At 44.1% G+C, this 14,302-nt stretch overlaps 2 protein-coding genes across 2 annotated transcripts in view; one reads left to right on the top strand and one right to left on the bottom strand.

The window, feature by feature from the left end:
- Positions 1-14,302, top strand: part of nuf2 (UF2 component of NDC80 kinetochore complex) — a 122,866-nt gene that overhangs the window by 61,321 nt on the left and 47,243 nt on the right. The gene's annotated exons all lie outside the window — the stretch shown is intronic.
- Positions 8,118-10,751, bottom strand: LOC125747749 (adenosine receptor A1-like). Its single transcript, XM_049023221.1, has 2 exons — positions 10,276-10,751; positions 8,118-8,751 (listed from the first exon to the last, which is right to left on the bottom strand). The coding sequence occupies exons 1-2, from the start codon at positions 10,749-10,751 to the stop codon at positions 8,118-8,120; spliced, it is 1,110 nt and encodes a 369-aa protein (XP_048879178.1).

Below are 14,302 nucleotides of genomic sequence, written 5' to 3'. Positions count from 1 at the left end.
GAAACCATCAGCTGTATGTGGCAATACTGAAAAGCGTTCATCGATTTTTTTTCAGAGGTTCCGGTGGATGGGCAGATGTTCCCTTTAGGTTAGAAAAGTTGTAGTCATTAACTTTACAACACCTGCCTAAGTGAGGGCAAAACAGCCAGCTGGCTACCACATGTGACTGGCCCTACAGTCTGTCATATAGCCTAAAACACACTGCGCTTCAAGTGTTATTAACATGCTGTTCCTAACTGAAAAAATAATGAGTGGGATTGGCGCTGATTGGCAGCTCATACCAGATAATGACTAACCAGCTGCCAACTTACCAAACATGCTTACAGCTAATTTCAGTTCATTTAGAAATTGGGTAATTGCACATATTTGGATACTGTTGCTGAAACTGTCTATTAGCAGATTACTACTAATGGGTGTCATTGATCTGATATAGTATTGTTTTGTCTATCTGAAACTAGAATTCATTCGTTAGGTAGGAGTGTCCTTTCTTGTGTTGACCCTGTGAAGCTGGGCTGGTCTATACAATGTCACCCCAGGGGTGATATTACAGGCCGGCTCTGCCCCTGGGTACCGGCAGGTGTGTCCGTGTACGAACAGGTTCATGATCCCTGATAATACTGAAACATCACTTTTCCATGTTTGCTTTCGGCTCAGGGTGAGGAGACGTGATGTAAATGGAAAAAGAACCGAAGGTTACGTGTTAGTTCATTTATCTTATATGAGGAGTTTAATACGTCGCATGTTCATTTCAGTGCTCGAAATCACACAGTAGATACATTTTACAAATACTAACCAGGATGTTTAAAGTATGTGGCCCCAAATTGCTCATGAAACAAGTCAGTGTCCTTTAATATAATTCATCATCCACACTAGCAGGAACAAGTTGTGCCTAAAATAATGCACGGTCCATTTTCATTATTTTATATCTCTAGTTTACTCCTCAATTTGTTATTTTGAAATTGCATTTGGAAAAGGCCTTCAAACATCTAAAAGAATCAATTTAATTAATGTTTTGAATGCTGTAGCAAATCATTATATATTTTCCCATTTTTGGCAGTACTTTTTATTGATGCCATAAATGCAGTAAGAGAGGAGGTGGGCAAAATGCCAGGTTAGAGTCCCACCAAAGGCCTTCAAACCCCAGTCTATAGTTCATTCAGCTCCTCCTCGTCCTCTTCACTGATGAGGTAGGAGACCAAGTCCAGCACAAACTTGTACACCTTCTGCCAGTTTGTCACATACCACATCTTGTAGACTGCGTCCCCGGCGAATACGAGCAGGAAGAGTGCGAGGAAGAGGAGGAAGATGCGGTCTGCGTGATGGACGAGCTTCTCTTTGAAGGTGCGTTGGGACCAGGGGAGGGTTGCCCGAGCCTCGCTGTAGCGACTGAACCGCAACAACACGTCCTCCTCCTCCCCAGCTATCTCCTCCTGCGCATCCATCTCCCTCTGTTCCTCCTGCCTTTCATCCTGATCCGGCATCTTCACTCCCACCTTTGCTTGCCTTTTTTTGTCTCCTGTCACTGCTTCCCTGTCTGCTCCGTCGGTTCCCAAACTGTAACAGAGGCCGCCAGCAGAAGTTGTACTTAAAAACAAAACTTTACGTAGAAGAGAAGGTGAAGGGGTGAGTTTAAGTGCTTTTCAGTTCCTTGAGACTCTGCTTCTCCGTTGGACCCAAAACCTTAGCAGATGTACTTTAAGTCACCTAAACTGCGATTGTTTGGGTTCAGTACCAGAGAGCAGGCCTGATTTTCAAATCGATCGTGTGGGATTATTGCTGCTCGAGCCACATCTTGCAGATGGGGTTGCGTGAAGTTCTTCTGTGTCTTGGACTCTGATTACTGGGCGCCTGGACAGGAATGAGCCCCTGGGACTGACCCCAATCCAGCAGCTTGCTAATGAGATGAGGACCCAAGCCTGCATACTCAGCAGATTTAAATCCACCGACGGATGCAAGAGATTGAAGGTGGAGCTGCCAGATGGTGCATGGAGGGTGAGGCAGTGAGGGATGATCAGGAAGCCCAGACAGTGATGATGAATAAAGACAGCCGACACGTCCTTTACGGTGCCAAACCACTACAGGTGAAATTAAGATCAGTACCAGTGGTTATTGATTTGGAAATATATTTCTTGTTTTTCATACATTCTTTCTTAAAATACTGTAACTGCAGGACTCAATATTTTCGTACTCGTATCGGATGGTTCTGTGTTAGGTATATTTAAGTGACGAGCAAGTAAGGTCCTTGGACAGGAACACAGAAAAAAAACTGGAATTGGTGTTTTTTAGATGCAGAAAGTTACAAGAGGCTAAAGATGCAGAAACTAGAGATAATAGCATGAGAGAAAAACATCTGGACAGAAAGACAGAAGACAAATGATGATTTTGTATAATTTAGTTTGGAATGGTGAACTGGAAGGTAATATGAAAATGGTATTATGGGAACAGAGTTTTGTAGATATTTATACCTCTGCGAGGACCTGATGATTCTTCAGTCCAAAAACATAGGAGCTGTATTTCCGGTATGAAGAAGTTGTGATGTGTTTGGGAGGAACAGCTGCTAGATACAGCTGCTAGAAGAATAAAACGCCTGACTTTTGGCAAGACTGAGTTCTCTGTAAAGGGAAGCCTTGCTCTGTCAGGTCAATCCTGTTTTAATGCCGCCTTGTGTATTACAACAGAGCTGTAACAGGTTACAGTTACAGTCATGATGCTAAGCTGTCACGTCGAATGTTGCCGGGTAACTCTGATGAGCAGAATCCATTCTTTTGTCTACTTTATGCTTAGTTTGCTTTCAATTACTTAATACTTAATTTGAAGATTAGAAAAGCAAGGGGGTAATGGTGGATAATTCAAAACTTAAAAGACGCGAAGACACTTGATTCTTTTGTCCCTCGAGGTTTCAGCCGGGGGTTGTTTGAGGATCTCAGGGTTCCTTGATACATACATTTCTCTGATGTTTTTAAGGTATATATTAAAACGGGTGATTCTCACTATAAACCCCTACTTTCTCCTGAAAACATTAGATAATTCTGAAGGTGCATTATGGAGCTGCCTCTTTCTATGGAGGCAATCACAAGCACCTTTTTTAAGCTCAATAATCATTGGCTTTGCAACCTTTCTTGTTGTTTTCTTAGGACCATGTTTTGAATAATAAAGCCACTGGTTCTTTACTTTTGACTCAGATTCCGCAATTCACACTCATCTCTTTGTCGTCAGATGGATAGTCCTAGATAGTCTGCAAAACAGAATGTCTGTTTTACATTCAAAAAAGGAGTGTGCCAATTAACCTTTTAGGTATGTGCACCTTTCTCCAGCTTAGGTACAGAAGAATTATGCCGAATCAGGTCTTTTCTTTGTAAAGCGCATCGATACATGTAGTGGTAATCAAGGGAGTTTAGCAGTGTGCACTAATGACTATTTTTAATCCAGTTTTGAGTTATGAGCAACACGGTGTGGCACAGTTGGTTTCTTGAGGCATGGCTGAGGTGCACGAGTCGAGAGAAACGTCAAAGATCGAGGCTTTCCTTTCTCTCTAACACGAACCTGATATGGATGTCGCGTACCTTTCGGATCTCTCTGCAGAAAGTAAACCTACACAGGTCGTCTGTCACTGAGAAAATGTCATAGGAAGTGCCTGCAACTGCTGCTGCAATCTAAGTAGAATCACGGTCACCATACATGTGAGGTATATTTTGGGGATTCTTGTAAACAGTTGATTTAAAGCGCTGCTATCATGTATTTAAACATCTTAATCTAAAGTTGCTATGTGTATATCGGAAATTCTTTTTCAAAGGTTGTTCAATGTTGACCAGCTACAAAGGAATCAAAGTAATTTGCTTTATTATTTGGATTAGTTTCCTAATCCCTAGGCTTCAAATAATGTAATTTTTTAAAGATATTGTTACTCAGTCAAGGGTCATTCTACCCATTTCACCCATTGCAAATTGGCTTTGGTTGTTACAGTTGGGTGTCTTTGGGGACAGAAGGCTAATTAAATGAAGTTGCAGCCCTGGCGTCATTGGTTGGGCCTGAAAGGTCAGTGGTGATTGACTGGGCAGAATCGGAATCACTTGTATTCACCAAGGACATTACACAGTAATAAAGCAACGTGGTGTTACAGTAGACATAGAATCCCGGCAGGAATTTCCTTCGTGATTCCCCAGCACAAACATGCGAGTTCCTTTGAAAGGAGCACTGGTTCCAGGCAGATGGCTACAGCGCCTCCCTTCCCCTAACACTCACCTTCCCCCCATACTTAGTTCGGTAGCATTGTGGATAGCATTGTGCCATTGTGAGTAGCATTGTGCCATTGTGGATAGCATTGTGCCATTGTGAGTAGCATTGTGCCCACCGTTAAGGAGACCCTGGCTTGTGATTGATCCTAGAGCTGCCTCCTCATTAAGTCCTCTGGGTAAATTCTTTGAGATTTACATGGGATAAATCCAGTCAGTGAAGAGGTTTTTCTTTTAGGCCACCTGTCGCAGGCTATCCTGCATGTTCCTATTGTTTCCTAACTTAATGTCTTGATCTCTCACGCCTCCCATTTGTGGCTCATCTCATACAATCTCTGGTGTTTGGTTTGTTGTCAATGATACAAACTTGTCCCTTGTCTAGTCCTGGTATATGTGACCCATCACCACGAAATGAGTCTTATGGGTGCAGTTCTACCAGTGCGACTTAAGACTCATTTCGTGGCGACGGGTCACATATATGTACCTGCCGTTATTCTGTTCCTCGGTGGTCACGGTTGATGTAGGGCTTAGTGTGGAGCCAGGGGTGTGTGTGTTTACTGGTCTTGTATACCTTTCTAGCATTCCCACGGTGTTTCCCTTCTCAAGTCCTAGCCCTTGTCCTCAGTTTTGACCCCTGGAGGTCCCTTTTGTTTTTTTGTTTATAGAGTCATATAAATAAAGACCCCTCATAGTGCTTTGTCACTCCACCTCTGCCTTCAGTCGTGGCACTAAGCTAACAAACCCCTTCTTTTCATTTCAATGAGGCCCTCTATATCTGTGAGAGGGCACAGGGAAGGGCTCCTCATCCACCACACAGCTAGACAGGCCGTTTGTGACTTGAGTACAGCACATAGTCCGAGCCTCAACGAAGAGTACTGAGATATGTCAGTTCTAAGAAAACAATGCACTGTAGTTCAATATGAAAATCACAATACATTCAACTTAATTTGCTAAGTATTTTAACAGAGCAAAATTTGTCTTTGTGTATTCGGTGCTGCTCAACGTCACACTTGACCTAAGTGGCAAAGTGTCACTCACAGTATACTAATTGAGACCAGTGCAATAACAAGCAATGTCAGATTGCTAAGTAGTGGCAGTCAGACTTTAATCTTAAATCTTTTTTTTTTATTTTTTAAACTGAGGCCTCATTTCCTACCTAATACATTGAATCTGAAGCACCCAGAACGAATACGTGGAGACATGGCTCAATATTTCCATGAACCTTTCAGCTGAAGGTGTGTGCTGTACGTCATCATGGTTCTGCCACCTAGTGGCCATCTTAGGCACTACAGCTCGCGGCAATTCGAAGAGAGCAGCGAATCACCTGTCATCTGACCGGTCGCTGACAGGATCACCTAAATACCCAGAGCAGTTTAACCTCACAGAGAGATAGAAAGATGAAAATCGATGATGCCAGTTAATCCATTTAAAAAAGAGTTTCTTAATGTGGGGGCAAATTACGTGCTTTTTGACTAGTTCTTTAGAGACACACTACATGGTTTATCCATTATCTGTCAATTTTTATTATGCAAAATTTTTACATCTGGCCCAAAACAAGTCTATAGTGTCACTTTTTTCATAATTGTGTTTTTTCTTATTCAACCCTTTATGTTGTACACAGATTTTTTTCCAAATGATCATGTAGCTGAGCTGACTGATACAGGCATCATTTTTCATGCCTACAACACGGAGTACTGCACAATTTTTGGTAAAATTTGTAGTGCCCCCCCTACTGTGATGGGCCTCTTCTGCTACTGATGCTGCGTTCTATTTGAACTTCGGAAATTCTGAATTCCTAGCTGGAAATTTCAACTGGAACACCCCCTGAAGTTGGAATTCCTACTTGGAAAGTCCAAGGAAACGTCATAATGACAACCTCACAATTCAAGATGGCTGTGCCTTTTATCAACAACAACAAGTTAAAGTGACTGTGTGTGCCTGTGCGTGACTGTGTGACTGTATGTGACTAGGTGTGACTGTATGACTGTATGTGACTGTTTGTGCCTGTGCATGACTGTGTGTGCCTGTATGTGATTGTGTGTGACTGTATGTGACTCTGTGTGACTGTGCATGACTGTGTGCATGTATGTGACTGTATGTGACTGTGTGTGCCTGTACGTGACTGTGCATGACTGTGTGTGACTGTGTGTGCCTGTATGTGACTGTGCATGACTGTGTGTGCCAGTATGTGACTGTATGTGACTGTGTGTGCCTGTACGTGACTGTGCATGACTGTGTGTGACTGTGTGTGCCTGTATGTGACTGTGCATGACTGTGTGCCAGTATGTGACTGTGCATGACTGTGTGTGCCTGTATGTGACTGTGCATGACTGTGTGTGCCTGTATGTGACTGTGTGTGCCTGTACATGACTGTGCATGACTGTGTGTGACTGTGTGTGCCTGTATGTGACTGTGCATGACTGTGTGTGCCTATATGTGACTGTGCATGACTGTGTGTGCCAGTATGTGACTGTATGTGACTGTGCATGACTGTGTGTGCCTGTATGTGACTGTGCATGACTGTGTGCCCTGTGATGGACCGGCATTCCATCCAGGGAGAACCCTGCCTTGTGCCCTGTGCTCCCCAGAATAGGCTCTCAGTCTCTCATGACCTTGTAGTGAATGAGTGCTTGGATGGATGGATGGATGTTTTTGCTATTTTTATACTTAACAACAAAAAAAAACAACCCCCCAGGCAGAAGACTAAAAATAGCATCACTATATAGTTCTAGTTGTGACAACCGATATAGCAACAAGCCGGAGGTTAAATTATGTCACTCACATGTCACGTCTTACTAGGGCCAAGTTTTCTATTTTAATCTCAGTCAGAGGTCAAATTTCTGGAAACCACATTTCAGTAGTTTCTTGCCTGGTATTCAGTCTATGTCGCATTCATTGGCAGAGTAATCCTATGCAGGATGAGCCCAGCCCTTTGTCCTCTCTGTTAGCCTCATTTTATGTTACTTTTATCAAGACTTTCTGCTAAATACAAAAGCACAGGCTCCAAACTCAAAAGTGACCCAGCGGATGGGTGACAGGATTCCATCACATCATTTATTTAGCAGTTTTTGTCCAAAGTGAGGCAGACCGTGCATCACTAGCAAAATGTTTTTTCATAGTGATGAAGTCTTTGTACATAACTGTCGAATTCCCAAGTCTTCTTCTTTTTCAAGGCAAAGTTTGCATTATTAAAACCTTCAATCTAAAAAATTATGCTATTACAATGCCTTATACTATTCAATATCTACCAATAATTGTATTTTTTGTGGTTTGTATGTATATATGTGGATATATCTAATCCAGCCTGGTTTACTGAACATAAGCTTGAGCAATGAATATCCAGACGTTGATTTTTTTTTTAATGTTTAAAAACGTTTACAATTTTTGGCGTCTTTTACCTAAATATTTACCAAATTAGATTTTATTGCATGCATTTTAAAGTCTAATTCTATAGTTGACAAACTGTAAGACACTTTTATCATTGAAACAACTGCTGGCTAAGATTTAGCCTGTAAACATATCACTGTCAGTGATGAGCCACTATTTATTTGAAAGGCACATGTAAACAAGCTTAGAACAACAAAGATTAATGCAGTTCACGTTCTCTGGCTTCACAAGGATAATTTTTTTCCATGATAAGTGACAAGAAAAGACACACAAAAAAAGAGTCAGCTAGCTATTTATGCAAGCGGAGGTGAGGATTCGCTGTTTCTGACCAATGGCAGATGACTATTAAACTGAACTTTGGTTTGCTCTGGAAAAGTCCATCCTGTTACACGCCTCAGCAGCCGTTACCCGTGCAGCAACATCAGGTCATGTGTGTAGCTTGCACGAATTTACTTTTAACACCCTTCAGCCTTTCCTATGCGCGCGTTGTCGGCATGGTCATCCCAACATCGCCCCCTGCAGGTTGGCGGCGGACTTCTCAGCTAGCGGCGGGGGGCTGGCCCGAATCCCAAAGGGTGCGCACCGGTGACAGATCTGCACAAGGGTGGTGCGGAAGCGCTCGATGCGGAACGCGTAGACGAGAGGGTTGACGGCGGAGTTGACATGCGATAGGAAGATGCCCAAGTACATGACGCCCTTGGGCACGTGGCACTTAGGGCAGAAGTAGAGTATGCAGTTCATGATGTGCAGCGGCAGCCAGCAGAGGGCGAACAGGAGCACCACCAGGCCCAGCGACTTGGCCAGCTTTAGCTCCTTGTTGAAATATTTCCCGGCGTCGCTCGTCGCCTCCGCTCGCTTGCTCAGCTGCCGCCGGATGATGCGGAAGATCTCGGCGTACAGGGCGACCATGATGACCAGTGGCGCCACCACCCAGCCGAAGAAGTTGAAGTAGACCATGTAGTCCATGCTCATGACGGCGGTGAAGGTGCAGGCGATGGCGCCGCCGCTGAGGTTTCGCGGTGGCGGCTGGTTGTGCCAGCCCAGCAGTGGCACGGCGCCCGTGAGCGCCGACAGCAGCCAGCACACGCAGACGGCGAGCCAGGCACGTGGGTGTGTCACCACCAGGTTGTACCTGTGGGATGTCGCATTGACTGTCGTCAATGATGAGCCAACGCTATGTAAAGCACTGCAAATTCTAATTTCATATTTACTATACTGATGAGTGGTACGGTGGCTCAGTGGGCTCAGTTCCCGATATAGTGGGGGCTTCCTCCCACAGACCAAAGGCACGTTCTTAGGTGAACTGGTATCTCTGAACTGCCCATTGTGCTCATGCCTTGAGATGGACTGGCACCCCATCTAGGATACTGGTTGGAATCAGCACCAGACCTCCCTCCCCCAAACCTGTACCAGATAAGTGGCTGGAAGATGGATTGATGAAACCATTTAGCCATGTAGGAAAACAAACAAACAAATAAACACCACGCTAAATTCTTTGCAAGCATGCATCCTTGGCTAATAAAACTGATTCCGATTCAGAGTCAGACTCGGATTAACCTTCATTCTCTCCAAACGGATTTTGTAATTACGTCTCGGATAAAGACAGCCACCGTGAGTTGTGTTACAGAAATGTGCAGACGCTGTCCTTCCCCGAGTTGCTGAGTGAAGAGATCGGTCCATTCGCTGTCTTTTCATCCTGCATAAGCAGTCCTGACTGACTGACACCCGTGATGAATTAAGACGCTAAGGAGCCTCAGCCAAAAAACGCTCTGCAGTCCACTTTAAAAATGGCTCCTTCCCACAGACAGGAGCTTTTTAATTTGCTTAAAAGGTTTGGCCTCCACTTCATTGATTTGCATTAAAGTAATACATGCTTAGGAGGCTTCGGAGAGAAATTCCCGAGAAAATGCATTTCTTGAATTCTAGGTAGTAAAACTAGTTTATGTTTCAGGATCTTTGTTCACGAATGATAAATCTGTTAACCATCCATTTATACATCCACCTTCCAACTGCTTATCCTGGTCAGGCTCACCTGCAAACCTGGATCCGACCCCAAGCAACCCAAGGCAGGTGCCCTCCCTGTACGGGATGCCAGTGTAATGCTATTATCATACTATTATAGATATTTCCATCCCAAGAATCCACTGACAGTACATTTTTCACATTTTTAATATTTATAATGGATCATCTAGGCGTCAAATCTCTTCACTGGCCAATAGAACGACTTTGGAATTAAATTGCATTGTGGGAAATTCTGTCCAAGCAGCATGCACTAAATTAAATTAGGAATCAGCTCTGAGTGAGACGCGTGCGACGTGTCTCAAACTATTTGTGCGCGCGGCACAATGATCATCGTTGTATGATTTATACATTTATACAGTATATAAACCAATCTTAAAGGGGCATTTTTTTTTGCAGGATATTAGCATAGATTTCCTTGTTTCTACTTAAGAATTTACCACATTAAAAGATCTTTTTTGCTGTGGACTTTTGGGTTGTTTTCATTTTGAATTGTTTGATTTTTTTTTAATAATCCCCCATACTTTTAGCATTCACCCGCTCAATTATTTTGACAGGTTTCCAGACCTTTCTCTAAACCTGAACCCGCGAGTGCAGCCCCTTAACCACGGCGCCACCTACAGGCCGGCACGCTTACCTGGTGGGGATCCTGACGCGCAGATAGCGGTCGACAGCGATGGCCAGCAGGGAGAGGATGGAGCTCTGGGTGATGGCCAGCAGGAGGCAGGAGAGAGTGAGGCAGGTGTAGAAGTGCGTCTGCAGCCCCAGGCTGACCACCACGGCCAGCGGGATGACCAGGGCGCCCACGGCGATATCGGCCAGCGCCAGCGACGCGATGAAGCAGAAGGTGGTGTCGCGCAGCGCTCGGCTGTAGCTCACTACCAGCACCACCAACACGTTGCCCAGTACGGATGCCAGCGCCACCGCCGTCTCCGTGGAGATGTAGAGCACATCCAGGTGCTCGCGAGGCACCGAGGAGCCCCGCAGTGGCGACATGAGGGCCTTGAGCTTTGTGGCCCCTGCTCCACCTTCCTCCACCCCCAGCCGGTCTGCGGAGTGCAGGAACGCCCGCGCCGCTTCTTCCCGTACGATCCCGTCTGTGCCCCCAGACATCCTACTCCACAGACAGGACCAGCTCCATCGTGCCCCCCCTGCTTTGGACTGGTTCACCCGGAGGATGGTGCAAGCTATCAGCTACCACCCCCAGCCCCCCCCCCGTCCTCCCCCCAGCCTGTGAGCCACTTCCCCCTGCCTAACCTTTTCCTTCTTCATTTTCCAACTCCCCCTCTTGCTTTCCGCTCATTGGTGCACAGCATTGATGAGTAGAGGCGGGGGTCAGACATGGTATACGATGTTGAGATGAGTGGGAGGGGCCTGCAGCTTTCTGCAGAGTCCCCCCCCCCATCAAGTTTGGAGTTAAGCATACAGCAGAACAGCAAAACACAGTCTTGCACGAGACTCCGACAGGTGACTGCAGCGTCGCCCGGCACGCACTGCTCTCTGATATATTCCACAATCAATCACCACAAGTGCTGTCTAATTTTTCCCATTGTCATTTGATTATAGTATAAGCTCATTCATCATAAAAAATGTCATCCAAATGGTCCTAGAGAATCATTCACATTGTAGAGTATATACAGAGTATCTAATAATATATATTGTATATAATGTGCGAAACCAAGGAAAATTCACCTTGATAAATACAGCGTTTGGTTGAGTGGCCTTCCTGTTTGGAACAAAAGGCAGATCCTCCTTCGTATTCCTCATTCTGCTGGATCTGAAATGTGTCCTCCGCACATCGGTGTGGCAGCCAAGCGGCGTCCGATTAGCTCGAACGCTGAATGAATCTGTGTTCATTTCTGTTTGGCTCCGAAAGGATGTATTTAGGCTGATTTAATCGGAGAGCAGCCAGAAGCTGTGAGGCAGAACGGGTGGGAGAACGGCTCCCCAAAGCTCCAGAACCAAGGCGCTATACTCCTACACCGTGAACCAACCCGACATTCTCTTTGATTAATATATTAGCGTGTGCTGTGTAATCTGAGCTATGCTGGACGTCCAGACACCTGACTACTAGACATATTTTTATTATCATCACTTGCTGTCTGAATGTCACACCGCCGTCCTTGCGGAACGTTCCGTGCCACTATATACCTGTATATGGATGACAATAACGGCCGCTTCATTCGACTTCATGGGCAAGACATTTCAATCAGGGCATATTACATTGCAGTCCAGGTTTGGCCCATGTTATGTTGGACATATTAGGTGAGATTAGATCTTGGCCAAACTCGAAAGTGACCAAATGTAGGTCTAAAATCCCTGGATATTTGTCCCACGGCATGGGGGGGGGGGGGGCGCTGCTGGAATATGAAGGAGGCCATAGATGACCCCCCAGTCGGCCGGAGGGAAGCGGAGGGATGCATGGGGGACTGGACCCTGTCATCACTCCCGGTCCATTAAGGGCCTGGGGGGGACAGGGGAATGGGGGGGCACATAAACACCCACGTCTGACCCCCCTCTTCCTTCCGGGACAAAGCTGCACTAAGGGTCCCGCTTCCAAGTTCATCACGAGTATCACAATCCCCCCCCCCCCCCCACACACACCCCGACCTGACATCCAGCCACCGGTGTTGCTTTATCTTAATGCTACGCTTCTCATTTCCTTAAATGTGGTTTTGGACCCCCGTGCAAAGGAGAGAGCCAGCAAGATAACAAAGTGTCTGCAATTTAGGGTCCAGAAGGCGCATCTTTCAGCCCATTAGGAATTGTTTTTTTTTTCCTTCCAGACAGCTATCTGACAGTGGGGGCCCTACGCAGCAGTGCAGATGGGCTGTGACATGAGCACAAGCACAAAAGAGAGAGAAGCTTAGCCAGATGTATTAGTGTATTAGCCAGATGTATTAGTGTATTAGCCAGATGTATTAATATATTAGCCAGATGTATTAGTGTATTAGCCAGATGTATTAATGCATTAGCCAGATGTATTAGTGTATTAGCCAGATGTATTAGTGTATTAGCCAGATATATTAGTGTATTAGCCAGATGTATTAGTGTATTAGCCAGATGTATTAATATATTAGCCAGATGTATTAGTGTATTAGCCAGATGTATTAATATATTAGCCAGATGTATTAGTGTATTAGCCAGATGTATTAATGCATTAGCCAGATGTATTAGTGTATTAGCCAGATGTATTAGTGTATTAGCCAGATGTATTAATATATTAGCCAGATGTATTAGTGTATTAGCCAGATGTATTAGTGTATTAGCCAGATGTATTAATATATTAGCCAGATGTATTAGTGTATTAGCCAGATGTATTAGTGTATTAGCCAGATGTATTAGTGTATTAGCCAGATGTATTAATGCATTAGCCAGATGTATTAGTGTATTAGCCAGATGTATTAATATATTAGCCAGATGTATTAGTGTATTAGCCAGATGTATTAATATATTAGCCAGATGTATTAGTGTATTAGCCAGATGTATTAATATATTAGCCAGATGTATTAGTGTATTAGCCAGATGTATTAGTGTATTAGCCAGATGTATTAGTGTATTAGCCAGATGTATTAGTGTATTAGCCAGATGTATTAATATATTAGCCAGATGTATTAGTGTATTAGCCAGATGTATTAATATATTAGCCAGATGTATTAGTGTATTAGCCAGATGTATTAGTGTATTAGCCAGATGTATTAGTGTATTAGCCAGATGTATTAATATATTAGCCAGATGTATTAGTGTATTAGCCAGATGTATTAGTGTATTAGCCAGATGTATTAATGCATTAGCCAGATGTATTAGTGTATTAGCCAGATGTATTAATATATTAGCCAGATGTATTAGTGTATTAGCCAGATGTATTAGTGTATTAGCCAGATGTATTAATATATTAGCCAGATGTATTAGTGTATTAGCCAGATGTATTAGTGTATTAGCCAGATGTATTAATGCATTAGCCAGATGTATTAGTGTATTAGCCAGATGTATTAATATATTAGCCAGATATATTAGTGTATTAGCCAGATGTATTAGTGTATTAGCCAGCTGTAGCAGCAGTGTGTGAGTGTGGACCTGTGTGCTACACAGCTTACAAGTGCTGTAAGTTTGAGGAACAACCTATATCTTGAACTATCTTTAAACATTATGTAGGAATCTGAACGGGGGGGGGGGGGGTGTGGGAGGGGCATAGAGTCATTCATCACATCTTCATTTTCTCTAAATTATCTACGGCCACATACCTCGCGACGGACTTTTTTGTCTCGCCGTGTATGGTGAGATTTGGCTAATGCTGCGAGTGACATGACATTAAACATACGGTCCAAAAATACAGTTTATTGGTAAATATCAGATCACAACCTTCGGCAAGTAAACAATATCATTTGTGTCATGCAACAAAGAACAGTAAGAAGCACGACCCTGATGCAGCTCTGGTGCAGAAGAGGAGCTGGCAGGGGGCCTGATGACGCTGACTGAAAGGGGCATGAGGCAGTCTGCCTTGTATAAAATATTATAGACATATAAAAGACATGGATGTAATTCAGGCTTTTATTAATAAACTTTTATTCGTTTGTATTGTTCATTGCTGCATTTTTAACGGCACCTGGGTGACCCTGATTGATGACCAGATCCATTCCTGCTGATACTGGAGCTGACAAAAA

The sequence above is a fragment of the Brienomyrus brachyistius genome, chromosome 8 (assembly GCF_023856365.1).
Source record: "Brienomyrus brachyistius isolate T26 chromosome 8, BBRACH_0.4, whole genome shotgun sequence".
Lineage (NCBI taxonomy): Eukaryota > Metazoa > Chordata > Actinopteri > Osteoglossiformes > Mormyridae > Brienomyrus > Brienomyrus brachyistius.
This window is presented reverse-complemented; position numbering and strand designations above follow the sequence as displayed.